Below are 17,214 nucleotides of genomic sequence, written 5' to 3'. Positions count from 1 at the left end.
ATGGAGCCTGCTTCTCCCTCTGCCTGTGTCTCTGCCTCTCTCTCTCTCTCACTGTGTGACTATCATAAATAAATAAAAATTAAAAAAAAAATTTAAAAAAAATAAAAAAAATTAAAAAAAAATAAAAATAAAAAACTGATGCTCATTTCAGTTATTGGAAAGCCTTTAAGTGTATTTGGAACAATTTGGGCATGTGTATTTACTTTCAACTAAATTTTATGAAATCTAAATACAGATCAAGTATTGCCAATGAAAATGTGTCTTAAGATGTGTTCTAAGTATAAAAAAATATACTGGATTTTAAATGATTAGTTCAATAAAAAGAATATGAAATAATTCATTGAAATGATAATATCATGGGTTTATTGGGTGAAATATACTATTAAATTTAATATTACCAGTTTCCTTTTACATTTTTAACATGGTGACTAGAAAATTTTAAATCACATGTGACTTGCATTATATTTTTATCAGCTACCACTGCTATAGAATAAAGCTAATAATATGTGAAGTAAATGGGCAGGTATTGTTCCAAGTAGTCAAAACCAAAACCAAATCCCCAAAAGTGGATGCTTGTCTTTAGAGGAATGGTTAATACATATACATAATATGTCATGGAATATTATGAAGCCTTTGACAAAAATAAAGTTTTGCCAGTGGACCTGAATATCCACAAAGTATTATTATTATTATTATATTCATTTATTCATGAGAGACACACAGAGAGAGGCATAGACACAGGCAGAGGGAGAAGAAGGCTCATCATGGGGTGCCTGATGTGGGACTCGATCCTGGAACTCTGGGATCACGATCTGAGCTGAAGGCAGATGATCAGCCACTGAGCCACCCAGGCATCCCACAGAAAGTAATATTATTGAAGAAAAGTAAGCTGCAGAGAAATGTGAGTGGTCCCAGAATATCCCAGTATGGTAAAACAACCATACCAATCCTCAATAAGATACGTTTGTAAAACAGGACCTGAACAGGAACGAAAAGTACAGAAAGCTATATGTCAAATTATTTTACCTGGGTTGCGTGTATGTGGTGGGCCAGGGATAAGGAAGAGGAAGAAAGCAAGTAGCAAGAATGTAAGATGTTTAATTACTTCCTTCTCCCAGCATATATATTACCTCATTTGTGTGGTATCGTACACACAGACACACACACACACACGCACACACAGAATAAGAAGGGAAGCATAGAGTTAGAACGATATAAAATGACTTGGTAGGAATGTCCAAGATATATTGCCAGATGAAAAGAAGCTGAACAAGATATTTAAGTGGACTCTTTCTAGTTCCATAGAAGCAACAAATCCTCTACGTGTTTATATATGTTTGAAGGAAGGTGTGTGTGTTTGTCACTTTTTATTACAAATGGATATTACTTTCTGCAACTGAAAAAAAAGAAAACTTTAAAAACAGGACAGTAATTATTGCTTTCTTTGAAATAAGAGACCTCAGAGAAGAGCTATAAGTATCCAAAGAACAGTAATGGCAACAGACAGAATTTGAAAATTAGTTGGCCATAGAAGCACACAGAAAGAGGAAAGAAATTCTCTTTGAGAGTCTCAGGTATCAGCAAAATAGAAAACTGCAAAGAAGTGACACGATAAAAAGGAGTTAGAAAGATAATAGCCACAGTAAACCAAAAGAACCAACATATGAATAACTGGAACACCTGACATAATGAAGAATTTTTTTTTTAATATTGCCACAAGGATCATAGAGAAGAGAGGGAAAAAACATGTAAATGTAGTTTCCTAAAGTAAAATCTAAATACTGAAAGGGCATATAAATTTTAAGAAAAATTTGATTCAAATGATCAATAGTTAGGAGTATCCTAGTATATTATACTTTAGAGATAAAGAGTCCTTTGGGACTTTAATATCATTCTTCACCTCTATTGTCACACACACACACACACACACACACACACACACCACACACACACCAGCTACTTATATATACATTTCAAAAAATTGTGCACGAACAAGAAAGAAACCATAGCTAAAATAAATTCAAGTATTCCAAAACCCTTTTCACGTATCTCTTTCTGGAGAATCACCTTTTGACTCAGTCATTGGTGTTCTTGTTTCCTCACACAATGTGGTCTTTGTGTTATTAAGAGAATTGGTGATGAGCATTTCATTTAAGAGCACCCTGTCATTGTCTCAGGAATTTTCTTCTGACACACATTAAATCTCAGAACCCATTGAGGAAGGTTCTTATCTGATACCCAGGAAGCAGCTTTGGTGCTGCTGCTTTCCTGGTGAATGGAAGTGTCTGTGGAAGGCTTCGAATGTCAACCAGGACTTAGTTTTCTCCCTCCAATGGTTCTTAAGGGACATTTCGACAGAAAAGTAGTGCTATTTTCCAGTAATGTCAACAGGAACAAACCAATTTTACACAAGAGTAGACTTTCTGTTACGGGACAGGTGACTCCTTGAAGGGAGACATGGATATCGTGCATCCATGTAGTATATCATATTTTTTTTCCCAAAATGCTCACTATCCTTCCCTAGGACAGGATAATTCATCCATAACCATTGACATTGCGCTCATCATGATTAGCTTTGGGTGATGGAATGTAGTAGAAGTGAAGGGTCCTTTGTAGCAGAAGTTTTAAGAGCCACCTTTTTTTCCACCTCTCACAACATACCCCACATAGTGGCTGCTCCTTTAGCCTGGGTCCTAGAAGTGAAGACAATATGAATTACCACCAGAATTGACCCTCAATAGGCATATGGTGTAAGAGAAAAATAAACTTGCAAGTCACCAAGGTTTTTTGGCTTATATCCTATTGCAGCAAAATTTAGGGTAAGCTGATTGGTATAAATCTCTAAGCATATAGTATTTAAAACCTGATTCTAGAATGGTCAAAAAGTTCTCTTAGGGAATGCTTGATTTCTGTAAGAATTCCTCAGGCAGGCAATGAGCGGGTGATAAGTGATTGATTCTTTTCCATGTGAGATTCAACTTCTGGCTGTTTTAGGTCAGCCAGGGTGACTGCAGTGACCTCCCTGAGTCATTTTAGAAGGGAGCCACTCTGGGTGTGGCTGAGCCACAGCCCCATTGTTGTTACCCTTCATTTATGCCTGTATTCTGGTAAAATGCCATAAAATTCTAGGGTCAGAAAACATCTTTGGGACTGGAGACAAGAGCTCATCTTAAGATACCATAGTAGTGGGATCCCTGGGTGGTGCAGCGGTTTGGCGCCTGCCTTTGGCCCACGGCGTGATCCTGGAGACCCGGGATCGAATCCCACGTCAGGCTCCCGGTGCATGGAGCCTGCTTCTCCCTCTGCCTCTCTCTCTCTCTCTCTCTCTCTCACTATCATAAATAAATACAAATTTAAAAAAAAGATACCATAGTAGTTGTCATAGTAGTTGTTAGTGGGGAAGGGTTTGCAGAAGGGAAGGAAGGAGAGGAGCGTGATTCTGGAGATCCGAAAGATTCACTCCTGTTTTCCTTTTTTCCAATTAAAGCTGATTCCACAATGAAAGTATCAATCTGTGAAGAATAGTTTTTTTTTCCTTCCCAAAGCAGAAAATTCAGCATCTATACCTACAGTTCCATTGGAGAAGCAGCTGCACTCAAAATGCATCAGGGATCCAACTGCAGTTCAGTGTTGGTGGAGTTAACAATTTGCAGCAGCCCCTTAAAGAAGACAAGCTGTGGTTTCCTCCTGGGATGATGACACCAGGACCGTTGACAATAGTGCTGGTGAAAAGTGTAATAAAACAGTTAGTTGGGCTGTAGAACAGAAAAAGTAGATAAACAGGAGAAGTCAGATTAAACATAGCATCAAAGGGCAAATGGGGTAGGGATATTGATTTTGCAGATAGAAACTGTACAGAGTGGGAGTGGCCAGATGGGTCACTGGTGGCACCTCATGCACTGTAGCCCACCACTATCACTATCACCATGTTTTCAGGACAGCCTGCACTGCTTGGTGCCCTTGAAAGAGAGGCAGTAACAAAGAATTAGTGCTTGGGTACAAGTTAAGGGTATGGACTCTATAGACAGAAAGACCTAAAGTTTGCATCTTTATTGTCCTTGGGAAAGTGGTATAGCCTCCTCAAGGCCTATTTTTATTGAACACTAAAAAGAGCAATAGTTCTTACCTTATACTGTGGTTTCCAGGGTTAAATGAGCTAATTCATACAAAGTGCCTATCACAAAGCTGAGGGCAAAAGAAATGCTTGCATAGCACTAGCTAGTATTATAGTTCCTAGTCTCAGCTGAGAAAAGTCAAAATGAAGGGTGATCTAATCCAAATAAATTTTTGCACGAGTTATTTATTTTTTAAAAAAAGTTTATTTATTTAGAAGAGAGAGAGAGAGAGAGAGAGTGTGAGTGTGAGTGGGGTGTGGAACAGAGGGAGAGGGACAAACAGACTCCCCACTAGGTTCTGAGCCTGAGGCAGGGTTCCATTTTAGCACCCTGGGATCACCAGCTGAGCTGAAATCAAGAATTGGACACTCAACTGACTGAGCCACCCAGGTGTCCCACAGGTTCTTATTTTTAAACAGATTTATGAAGTTATAAAAATAAGTGGATGGGCTCTATAGGTCTAATTTGTTTATTAATAATGGATATGAAGAAGTTAGACTCAAGAATACAATACCTGTTCAATAGAGATTGACAACAAGATACCACATCTGTTGTGTTCGTAGGTGAACTGGAGTTGAAGGCATTCTCTAAAATGTAATGGCAGTTGATGTCTACGGGGCTGCTGGAGAGTAGTCCTGGAAGTGAAATAGAGTGTCATCTATTTTGTTAATTTACGACATTACTGTGCCCTCCTGTTCCTAGCTTCTCAACCATGTTCCACACATTTCACTTTACAATATGCTCAGCAGCAGCTCTGCGTCTCAGCTTCCGACAGTAGCATATGCTGCATCTGCAGGTTGGAGGCACGGCCCCCCTGAAAGCTGCCATTCTGTGGGCTCTGGAAGACAGGACACAAAGGATGGCATGTGGTACCTGCAATACAGGCTGTCATGAAGCAGGCAACGGTCCCTGCAATCAGAGCTCTCACTGACCCCGATGTGATATCACGCTTTCTGGAAGGAGCCATAGATGCTGGGAAACATGGAAGAAGGAGATTAATGTTGAGGTAATTGATTGGGAATTCCAAATCTCCAGCCTCTGAGAATTGTTCTAGGGCTGGGAGTCTCATGACTTTCTTTTCTTTCTTTCTTTCTTTCTTTCTTTCTTTCTTTCTTTTCTTTCTTTCTTTCTTTCTTTCTTTCTTCTTCTTCTTTCTTTCTTTCTTTCTTTCTTTCTTCTTTCTTTCTTTCTTCTTCTTCTTTCTTCTTCTTCCTTCCTTCCTTCCTTCCTTCCTTCCTTCCTTCCTTCCTTCCTTCCTTCCTTCCTTCCTCCTTCCTTTCTTTTTTTCCAAATTAGCTGGGAAAAATAAAGATTCTAGAACTTAATGATGAGCTTTACATCCAGAGAAGTTCTCTGGTGGGAGAGGAAAGGAAGACATTTTTCCACAGGCCCAGAAGCTTCCATTTTCTAAGAAGAAGCAAGTCCTAAGTTTTATCATAGTGTATGGAGGGCATGGCAAGGCAAACAGATTTCAAGGAAAGATCCAAACATTTGCAACTCATCGTCACCATTTATTTCTATGCCTATGGAAGACATCACTAATTAATAACAGCATTTTTCTACTTTCACCAGGCCTCAGAATCCTTCTCCAGGGGCCCTTAAAAATTGACTGGAATTGTCATACAAAGTGAGACCTAGTGTCATCCTTGGGTAGACAAGCACCTGTACATTTGAACAAATTCTTTCTGAGTTTAGCTTGGGTATACAAAGGAAAACTATATGGCAGAACAGGGATAAAAATAGACTGCAAAGGATTTACTACTGTCCTTAGGGCCTTTTCTTCCCCTGACACAAATAATGTTACAGAGCCAGATGGAGATTGAATGTATGTTTATGTCACATACATTATTAAAGAAAATTCTTTTCACTTACTAAGTCCGCCGATCACTATTCCTAGAGAACCGATATTCGCAAAGCCACAGAGAGCGTAAGTGGCAATTGTCTCAGAACGAATCTGTAAACAAGCATAAACACTTAGAAGTATACATGGCGTGACTAGCTTAGTAAATCTGACATCCTAACCAGGCTTCCTTTTCTGACTATGGAATTAATATTGACAAATAAATATTCAGTGCATGATGTCAAACAACTGTTGTTTCATAGACTTTTTTTTTGTCTCCCCTTGAATTTTGAGAGAGGGAAAAGGGCTGTGTGGATTCAGAGATTTTCTACAAAGGAGTTGGAATTGATAATCTTGGCCTCTACAAATGCCACTTTCAGCCCAATGAAAACATTCTTTTTTTTAAGATTTTATTTATTTACTTATGAGAGACACACAGAGAGAGGCAGAGACATAGGTGGAAGGAGAAGCAGGCTCACCATGGGGAGCCCGATGCAGGACTGGATCCAAGGACCCCAGGATCACGACCTGAACCAAAGGCAGACACTCAACTGCTGGGCCACCCAGGCATCCCTTCTTCCTTGTTTTTATTAAATATTTTTATTTATGTGAGAGAGAGCACTAGCTGGGGGATGGGCAGAGGGAGAAGCAAGCTTAGGTCAGGACTTCAGGATGATGACCTGAGCCAAAGGCAGCTGCTTAACCAACTGAGCTTCCTAGGCACCCCCAATGATAACTTCTAATATTCAGTATGACCTGGCCACCTGCTATAATGTACCAGGCCCAGTGCTAGCTACTGAAGATATAAGATTGGTTCCAGAAAGTATTCACATTACATTTGTTTGACAAAGGATTTATTTAGAATCTATAAAGGGCTGTTATAATTTAATAATAAGAGGACAAGCACCTAATAAAAAATGACTAAAATGTTTTTACAAGATATATATATATATATGTATATATATCACATCAGAATTTCTTCTTGTGATTGAGTTCTAGATTTTACAAGATATATATATATATATATAATATATATATATCACATCAAAAGATGTTTGACATCATTAGTCACCAGAGAAATGCAAAACAAACAGTAACATAATACTACACATCCACTAAAATGGCTAAAAAATCAGACAATACCAAGTGTTGACAAGGATGTAGAATAATTGGATTTCTTGTACATTGTTGGTGGGAATATAAACTGACACAACCTGTTTATAAAGTACAAACATGCTTGACAGTTTCTTATCAAGTTGGTAGACATAGCCTACATTATCCAGCAAAAATGTTCTTTGGAATTTTCCCTGGAGAAGTAAAAATCTATATCCACAAGAAGATTGTACATGAGTATTTATGGCAGCTATAATAGCTTCAAGCTAGAAACAATGCAAATACCCTTCAACAGACAAATCGATAAGCAAATTATGGATATCTATGAAATAGAATACTACTCTTAGTAAGTATAGTAATAGTAAGAAGGAAAATATATACATGCAACTACATGAAAGCTAAGTGAGTCCATTTGTATGACTTTACAAGCAAATGTAATCTATAGTGAATGAAAGATCAGGCTGTCTGGGAAAAAGGGGGTGGGTTGGGGTACTATTGACTGCAGGTGGCCCTGAGAGAAATTTTCCAGGTGTGATAGAAATGTTCTATATATTCATTGCAGTTGTGGTTACACAGGTGATACATTTGTCAAAACTCGTATATACACAAAAAAAGGAACTTTATTGTACATAAATTATACTTAAAAGGAAAGGGATTAATTTAGTTAAGAGGAAACACAGGTATAATAAGAGTTCCTTTCATTCATAAAGAGATTAATTTAGTAAAGAGGAAACTCACAGATATAATAGGAGTTCCTTTCATTCTGGCTGTGGTGTGTCCTTGCCTCTCTTTGGTCCTCAGCTCTAACCATCCCCTGGGAATGTCAGGTGCCCACGTTTACAGGGCAGTAGAAAGATGGAGGGTGAATTTGTGGAAGTGTGAGCATAGCCATCTAGTTCTGTTCTGACAACCAAGAGGTGTTGCTCAGGCCAGATAATTGTGATGCCCCCAGCTTTGATTTTCTTACTCAGCATTTTACTGGTTATACAGAGTCTTTTCTGATTCCATACAAATCTTAAGATTATTTGTTCCAACTCTGTGAAGAAAGAGCAAGGTGTTGATAAGGATTGCATGTAATGTGTAAATTGCTGTGAGAAGTATAGACTTTTTCATAGTATTTATTCTCCCAATCCACAAGCATGGACTTTGTTTCTTTGTGTCTTCCTCAGTTTCTTTAATAAGTATTTTGTAGTTTTTAGAATATAGATCCTTTTACCTCTTTAGTTAGGTATATTCCTAGCTTTCTTATGCTTTGGGTGCAATTATAAAAGGGATTGATTCCTTAATTTCTCTTTCTTCAGTCTCATTGTTAGTGTACAGAAATGCCACTGATTTCTCTGCATTGATTTTGTATCCTGCCACATTACCGACTTGCTGTATGAGTTCTAGAAATCTGGGGGTTGAGTCTTTGGGTTTTCTATATACAGTGTCATGTCATCTGTGAAGTAGGAGAAGTTGACTTCTTCTTTGCCAATTTGAATGCCTTGTTTTTTGAATGCCTTTTATTTCTTTTTGTTATCTGATTGCTGAGGCTAGGACTTCCAGCACTATTTTGAATAACAGTGGTGAGAATGGACATCCCTGTTGTGTTCCTGATCTTAGGGCAAAAGCTCTCAGTTTTTCCTCATTGAGAGTGATATTTGCTGTGGGCTTTTCATAGATGGCTTTTATTGTATGAGGAATGTTCCATCTATCCCTACACTGTCAAGAGTTTTAATCAGGAATGGATGCTGAATTTTGTCAAATGCTTTCTTTGCATCTACTGAGAGGATCATATGGTTCTTGTCTTTTCTCTTATTAATGTGATGTAACAGGTTGATTGTTTTACAAATGTTGAACCAGCCTTGCATCCCAGGGATAATTTCCACGTGGTCATATTGAATAATCCTCTTAATATACTGTTGGATCCTATTGGCTAGTATCTTGGTGAGAATTTTTGCATCCATGTTCATCAGGGATATTGGTCTGTAATTCTCCTTTTTGTTGGGGTCTTTGTCTGGTTTTGGGATCAAGGTAATGTTGGCCTCATAAAACGAGTTTGGAAGTATTCCCTCCCTTTCTATCCTTTGAAACAGCTTTAGTAGACTAGGTATTATTTCTGCTTTAAATGTCTTTTAGAGTTCCCCTGGGAAGCCATCTGGCCCTGGACCTTTGTGTCTTGGAAGGAGTGTGATGACTTCTTCAATTTCCTCACTGGTTATTGGCCTGTTCACGTTTTCTATTTCTTCCTGTTTCAGTTTTGGTAATTTGTGAGTTTCCAGAAATGCATCCATTTCTTTCAGATTGCCTAATTTGTTGGCATATAGCTGCTAATATTTTCAAAATTTGTATTTTCTTGATATTGGCTGTGATCTCTCCTCTTTCATCCGTGATTTAATAATATCAGTCTTCTCTTTTCTTTTTAATAAGGCTGGCTAGGGGTTTATCTATCTTATTAATTCTTTCAAAGAACCAGCTCCTTGTTTTGTTGATCTCTCCTACAGATCGTCTGATCTCTATCTCATTGAGTTCTGCTCTAATCTTTATTATCGCTCTTCTTCTGCTTGGTTCAGACTTTATTTGCTGTTGTTTCTCCAAATCCTTTAGGTGCAAGGAAGGTGCAAGCTTGTGTATTTGAGTTTTTTTCCCAGTTTTTTGAGGGAGGCTTGTATTGGAATGTATTTCCCTCTTAGGACTGCTTTTGCTGTATCTCAAAGATTTTGAATGTTTGTGTTTTCATTTTCACTAGTTTCCATGAATCTTTTAAGTTCTATTCTAATTCCCTGGCTGATCCATTCATCTTTTAGTAGGACGCTCTTTAACCTCCATGTTTTTGGGTTTCTTCCAAATTTCTTCTTGTGATTGAGTTCTAGTTTTAAAGCACTGTGGTCTGAAAATATGCAGAGGACAATCCCAATCTTTTGGTATTGGTTGAGACCTGATTTCTGACCCAATATGTTGTCTATTCTAGAGAAAGTTCCATGTGCGCTTGGGAAGAATGTGTATTCAGTTGCATTTGGATGCAATGTTCTGTATATATCTGTAAAAACTATTTGGTAAAGTATCATTCAAGACCCTTGTTTCTTTGGTGATGTTCTGCTTAGATCTGTTACTTGCTGAGAGCGCCCTGTTGAAGTCTCCTACTGTTAGTATATGATTATCTAAGTATCTCTTTACTTCGGTTATAATGGATTGATATACTTGGTGGCTCCCACATTAAGGGCATAAATATTCATGATTCTTAGGTTTTCTTGTTGGATAGACCCTTTAAGTATGTTATAGTGTCCTTCTTCATCTCTTACTACCGTCTTTGGGATAAACTCTAGTTTATCTGATATGAGGATTGGTAACTCAGCTTTCTTTTGAGGGTCATTTGAAAGATAATTTTTTTTATTTATTTATGATAGTCACACAGAGAGAGATAGAGAGAGGCAGAGACACAGGCAGAGGGAGAAGCAGGGTCCATGCACCGGGAGCCCGACGTGGGACTCGATCCCGGGTCTCCAGGATCGCGCCCTGGGGCAAAGGCAGGCGCCAAACCGCTGCGCCACCCAGGGATCCCCCCATTTGAAAGATAAATGGTTCTCCACCCCTTCATTTTCAGGCTGGAGGTGTCCTTAGGTCTAAAATGAGTCTCTTGTAGACAGTATATAGATGGGTCTTGCTTTTTTATCCAGTCTGATACCCTGTGTCTTTGGTTAGTATCATTTAGCCCATTTACGTTCAGACTAACTATTGAAAGATATGAATCTAGTGTCATTGTATTATGTATTCAGTCCCTGTATTTGTGGATTGTTTCTTTGGGCTCCCTCTTTCTTTTTACTGGGTCCCCCTTAATATTTCTTGCAGAGCTGGTTTTGGGGTCACATATTCTTTCAGTTTCTGCCTAGCTCGTTCAGAGCTGCCTATTGGAAGCTCTTTATCTCTCCTTCTATTCTGAATAACAGCCTTGTTGGATAAAGTATTCTTGGTTGCATGTTCTTCTCATTTAATACCCTGTAAATATCATGCCAGACCTTTCTGGCCTGCCAGGCTCTGTGGAGAGGTCTGCTGTTAATCTGATATTTCTCCCAATATAAGTGAAAAATCTCTTGTCCCTCACTGCTTTAAGGGTTTTCTCTTTATCTTTGAAACTTGCAAGTTTCACTATTTAATGCTGAAGTGTTGAATGATCTTTATTGATTTGGGGGAGGGTCTTCTCTACCTCTTGGATCTGAATGCCTGCTTCTTTCCCCAGATTAGGGAAGTTCTCAGCTATTATTTATTCAAATATCCTTTATGGTCCTCTCTTTCTCTCTCAGCCATTTCTGGAATCCCAGTTAGATGTATTTTTTCCTTCTCAAGCTATCATTTATTTCCCTAAGCTTTTCCTCATGGGTTCTTAATTTTCTCTTTTTTCCTCAGCTTCCTTCTTTTCTGTCAACTTGCCTCTTATATCACTCACTCTCTCTTCCACTCCATTAACCCTAGCAGTTAGAGCATCCAGTTTTGATTGCATCTCATTTAATCTATTTTAAATTTTGGCCTGAGGAGATCTCAATTCTGTAATAATGAAGTCTCTAGAACCCTTTATGCTTTTTTTCCAGAACCACTGGTAGCTTTATAATTAAACTTCTGAATTGAATTTCTGAAATTGTATTTAAATCCTAATTCTGTAACTCTATGGCAGAGAGTATTGTTCTGCTTATTTCTTTTGTGATGAATTCTTCTTTCTAGTTATTTTGTCCAGTGCAGAATGGCCCTCTTCTTGTGGTGATATGAAATGATAAAATGCCTCTGTGATGTGATAAAGGGTAATAAATGATGTAGGTGTTCTGATGTAATGTTAGATGATACGTCAGAAGGAGGAGCATCTACTTCTGAACCCTGGTTAATCTTGGTCAACTGAAACTATGTTGAGCACACTCCCTCAGATCTGAGAAACCACTCTACTCCAGAGTGGGTTCCATCTGGAGTTTTATAATAAGGGAACAGGAGGCTAAAATGTTACTGTTCTTCCTTTTCCCATATTTGAGTGATGGAAAGAGCTACATTGCACTAGGAAATCAATAATACATCGTTTGGTTCTCCCAGAGCCTGAGCAACGTTGCTGGATATACAGGGATAGTCATTGTAACACTGCTTCCAATAGCAGAAAATTGGTAGCAGTGTCCATCAACAAAAGACAGCTTAAAATTAATAATTGTGTTCAGTCTATAGAATACTCTTTCACAGACACTGATAGGGAATGGCATCCAAGATATCTTATTAAGTGCAAAGAGCAAGAGTAAGAGCATAATACGGTACAAGGAGAATAGCTGAGCAGCAGAAAAATAGGGAGGATGACTTACTTGTCCCTCTTGCTTTTTTGTACCTTTTTAATACTATACCAGGGTGTGTATAAATTAAGTGTAAACAAACAAACATGCACAGTATTTCTTTTATGTTAAGAAAGAAGAGATGTTGGCATAATGAAGAGCTCATCCTGTGGACAACATGCTACATACATATTCTGACCTGGATAACATTGGGCTTTGCTTCATGGACCTAGATCTTATGCATTGGTCATGTGGTGCCTTTTCCCGGGGATGATGTGACACCCCCACCACTTGTTGGTTGGTAAACAAAAATTGCAGGTACTCATCCCCATTTTGTTGCCTGTAAATAGGAAAATGGGAAAAGATGCTTTTGCCATTTTGACTAAACAGTAGCAGAAGCTATTGGGCTCCTGTCTTCAAATATCCTCTGTGGATCTGCCTCTGGTTGGGATCACTCCCAACCCAAATCAGTCCTACTGTTCTGTTTCTATTCTTGTAATAATGTGCACAAACCTGCTCGGCACTGCTAGGATTATGAGCTTCCATTGCTCAGTATAAAAACTACTTTCTTTTGGTCAGAAGGTTGCCCATTTTCCTAAGAGTTTCCGTGTGTGGGACAATTCTGTTTTTCAGGAAAGAAAAGCTGGAGACTCGGCTGTAAAATATGACCTAAGTAATGGCTTCACCCACATTCCCTTGTCCCATCTGAGGTCAAGCAGACATGAACAAAGGCTTGGAGTGTATTGATCTGAAGTCCTGACATAGTTATAGGGTGCTTGTCTCAAAAATTCAGACCACAACCCAAGCTCTTCTCTTCCTTCATTCACTTGAAGAGTAGCAACTGTGTCTCACTATTTCCTTAGGATTTCCAGGCACTATTTTGCATTTGGGCAGTTTCTCAGAGTTCATAGACTTTCTAAGGCTGGAAGGAAGAGACCCTTGACATTATTAGACTATGATCCCATGAGGGCAGAAACCTCATCACTTGTTCCATGTTGTGGCCTCAGTGTATATAGGTGCTTTGCACCCAGAAGATAGGTGGCAAATATTTTTTCATTGATTCTTGTCCCAGCTCATCTGACTCTAGGTTTGGATCCACAGGTCTCAAAAGTAAATGATCATAGTAGTAAGGACTAGCTGTATATACTTCACACAGAGATACACACACACACGGATTAATTCAACATAATTGAAAATTATGAGGTGCTATGTTCAGTATGAGCTCCATGAGATCAGGGATTTTTGGTTTGTCTTTTTTCTCTTATGTATACCCAAATGCCTGGCCTACTATGCACAAGCACCAGTGACTATTTGACCAATGTAGATATGTGAAAAAGAAGTGTATTGAGAAATCAATGTATTTACTCACCGACATGTATTGTTGCACACCATTCACAAATTGGGGTCCGGCCTCCTTTCTTAAACTGATCAATTTTGAGAGGTGTTCATAAGCGACAAATTCATTGAAAAATGTCTTATAGCCTATGAGTTTGGCCACCATGAAGCTGTCTTGCCATTCCACTCCCATCATGAAGGAAAAGGGCATGAAGACATAGGAGCATATTATCTACAAAACTCAAAAACAGATTCCTTATTAGAGTGGTGATTTGCTTCTTGTTTCTCTGCCTCACCCTTGTTACAAGATTTTTCTCAATCTCTCTATATGTCCTTTAGGTGTAGAAATTTCTTCACATTGCTTTGCTCAACTCTTTCCATTAGGAGTCAAGGTTGGCATTGTGTTATATGAAGTCACCTGAATTTCTGGCATGAGGTCAATCATTCTCTCCAGGAGGGTGATAGGAGTTGGGGGGCAGGAGGAGGTGGGAAGATGGGAGATACATGATGAGTGTGTGCATTGTGTAAGAGTATACTACAGGTGGTTACGGAAGGCAATTCACAAACCTATTTTAAAAAAAAAAAACAAAGATAGGTGGAAACAAAATGGAGAGAGACATGATAGAATTATACCTCAAAACTCAGTTGTGGGTAGTCAAACATGTTTCCAAGCCAGGACAAGGCTGCATTCACAAAAGACAACAGGGCCAGGAAGGCAATCAGATTCACAGCTATATTTGCCACAAGGGAGATGGATGAGGATGCTCCCTGTGTTGCAGCTTCTAGGAGGTTCCTTGAATCACTTTATCAAAAAATAGCAATTTCAGAATTACCAAGGTGTTGTCAGTGGATGGACATCACAGGTGTAAGAATGGAATAATCAGAGCTCATTTGGGTGGAGACACAACCTCGCAAGCTCATGCCTTGGTCAAAATAACTAAATTCTATGACATCACTTATAATTGCTTATAATTCCTGAGTGTAGGTGATGGTCATATGGGTGTCTCATGGTTATACTACTCTGTTAATTGGGGAAGAGGTTATAATTAAAATTTGGGAAAAGATAAAAATATTATAGGTTTAAAAATTATATTAAGGTAGCTACTAGAAAATATTAGTAAAATATTAGTTCATGGCATAAGAACTAATAATTCAAAGAAGGCCTGAATATCCATCACCTCATTTAAGAAATGGAATGCAACCATCATTTTTGAGTACCCCCTCTTCCTTAATCTTATCCTCTTCTCTTTAATCTCAGAGGTACCTGGCTCCTTAGAGGTTGCTTATCATTCCCTTTCTTTTCCCTTTTCCTATGTGAGTGTGTACCTAAATAATATGTTGCATAGATTTACACATTTGCTTAACTTTACAAGAGGAATCACACCTATTCCATAGATGTATTCTTTGACAAGTTGCTTTTTACTGACTATACCTATATACAAACAGGGGATGAATCCCAGCAACATGTTTGTTGATGGATTCTGTTATTGAATTTGATTATTTTGACTACCTTGAACCCCTTTATCCTTTTCACCCTTTCTTCCTTTCTTTTGCACAGGGCAAAAAAATGAACTGAAGAGGGGTTAAAGATATCTATATCATACCTTCATACTCCCTATTATATAAGAAACTTCCAGAAATGGTTGTCCCATTGCTTTCCAACGGTCTTAAATCAGTGCTCAATAAACACTACACCACATTTAAAATGAAATATCTACATTCAACGGTTAAGGAAATGTATTGACATTCAAGTATTTAGGAAGCTTTTCAAGTATTGAAGAAGGATTTTTTTTTTTGGAAGTCTAATGAAGCCTGATAGTCACTGGGAAATTACATTCATTTTAAGATCATGGGCTCTCCAATGATCAACTTTTGTCTGTGCTTTGAATTTGGACACCCCCATCCCACCTCCCCAGCTTGTAGGAATGAGGTATCCCACTTACCCAGTTTCCATTTTCATGGCATTCTTGAGGGTTATTTTAGGTGTTTCTGTCTCAGGCCAGAAGAGTTTAGCCACAGCCAACGATGCAGGCGCGGACATCACTGAAGCAGTTAAAAGGTGGGAGGGTGAAACCTGTGGTTTTGGGAGAAGGGCCAGCTGAAGTGTAGCTTTTCTGTTGTGCTCAGAATGAACAGCCCAAAAGCTTTACAAGGGGAGAGAAGGGCAGAATGGAGCCTGCCTCACAATAGTGTATTTTTGGAGGCTTGGGAGCACTCAGTGAGCCATGTCAGCATCACCTTGAGAGTCAGAGGACGAAGGGAGGAATTTGTGCTAATTGACCACATCCTTTGGTGAGAAGCCCAAAACCAAAATCTAATCATTTCAGAAGAGAATGAATCCTGGTAAAAACTTCCGAAGAAGATTCCTCTCCCTCCCTGTGGATCTGATGAATGTTTAAATAGTCCCGAAAGCACGTATTTCATTAGATCATCAGTTTAGACAAGGGAAGTGTCTGGGGTGCAGGCACAGGTACACCCCTCTCTGTCTTCCTTTCAGTCTTCTGAATTCTGTGGTGCCTTTATATAATATTCATTTATCCAGAGTCCCTTTAATCTGTAAGTGATTTCTGTTTCCCTCACCTACTTAAACTCTTTTGCCTTTCGTCCCCACATGCTTATTTTGTTTCTGAATTCTCTTCCCTATATTTTCAGAATGCTGGAATCTGCACTTCCCTCCCCACTCCCAGTCCAGCCAGCACATTTTCACAGGCAGCATTCTTAGAGCGGTGGCTGAGTGGACCATCTGCAGATCCAAACTGCTATTCCTGAGATCTCTTTCAGCTCCTCCCCTTATTTATTTATTTATTTATTTATTTATTTATTTATTTATTTGGCAGAGGGAAGGACAGAGAGTACAAGCAGGTGGAGGGAGAGGGAGAAGCAGGCTCTTTGTAGAGCAGGGAGTTGGATGCGGGCTCCATCTCAGTACTCTGAGATCATGACCTGAGATGAAGGCAGATGTTTATCTGGCTGAGCCTTCCAGGCACCCCCTCTTCCACTTTTGCTCTTCCCTCTTCCTATTGGTTGCTCTCTGAGGACTGGTTGAGGTGGAGGGATGAAACCCCCCTCTCTAGTAAGAGCTCCTACTCACCTGGGGCCACACCTCTTCATTTTTCCGTGTCTGCACTGGAGGCTGCCCCTCTCTGGGGCTTACAAGCTCTGTGCTTGGGGCACAAGCTCGGTTATAATGCTCTGAGGCTCTGTGCCACACACCAGCAGCTCTCTAACTGGGTTGCACATAAGAATGTACAGGAGGAATTTTTAAAAAAAATTACTGATGCCTGGGTCTCACCCCAAGAGCTTCTGGTTTAATTACTCTGTGGCATGGGCCTGGATGTCCGGGTTCTTAAACATTCCTGGATGATTCTAAATGTGCAGTTAAGTTTTGAGAACCACTGCTCTAAGCCACTGGTCATAAAACTTTTCCTGTGAAGGGCCAGAGAGTAAACATTTTTTGCTTTTTCAGGCCACAACTACTCAAATCTGTAGCATGAAAGCTGCCATAGAAGAATGAATAGAGTAGCTGGTTTCTAGT

The 17,214-nt window shown here is 39.1% G+C and overlaps 1 protein-coding gene across 4 annotated transcripts in view; it reads right to left on the bottom strand.

Annotated features, from left to right (window-relative positions):
* Positions 1-336: 336 nt before the first annotated feature.
* The window catches only part of LOC129500298 (solute carrier family 28 member 3-like), a 57,164-nt gene continuing 40,286 nt past the window's right edge, over positions 337-17,214 (bottom strand). Inside the window, exons 12-19 of one of the 4 annotated variants that reach the window (XM_055310571.1) lie at positions 15,623-15,753; positions 14,313-14,481; positions 13,714-13,911; positions 5,988-6,069; positions 4,989-5,087; positions 4,630-4,750; positions 3,567-3,722; positions 337-2,693 (exon numbers count right to left, since the gene is read on the bottom strand). In XM_055310571.1, coding sequence (XP_055166546.1) covers positions 3,596-3,722; positions 4,630-4,750; positions 4,989-5,087; positions 5,988-6,069; positions 13,714-13,911; positions 14,313-14,481; positions 15,623-15,753 — 927 coding nt within the window. In that variant the 3' untranslated portion in view covers positions 337-2,693; positions 3,567-3,595. Of the gene's footprint in view, positions 2,694-3,566; positions 3,723-4,629; positions 4,751-4,988; positions 5,088-5,987; positions 6,070-12,543; positions 12,685-13,713; positions 13,912-14,312; positions 14,482-15,622; positions 15,754-17,214 lie in introns of those variants that run through there. The other 3 variants (XM_055310570.1, XR_008662534.1, XM_055310572.1) reach the window with 3 other exon arrangements.

The sequence above is a fragment of the Nyctereutes procyonoides genome, unplaced genomic scaffold, assembly GCF_905146905.1.
Source record: "Nyctereutes procyonoides isolate TBG_1078 unplaced genomic scaffold, NYPRO_anot_genome, whole genome shotgun sequence".
NCBI classification, from domain to species: domain Eukaryota; kingdom Metazoa; phylum Chordata; class Mammalia; order Carnivora; family Canidae; genus Nyctereutes; species Nyctereutes procyonoides.
This window is presented reverse-complemented; position numbering and strand designations above follow the sequence as displayed.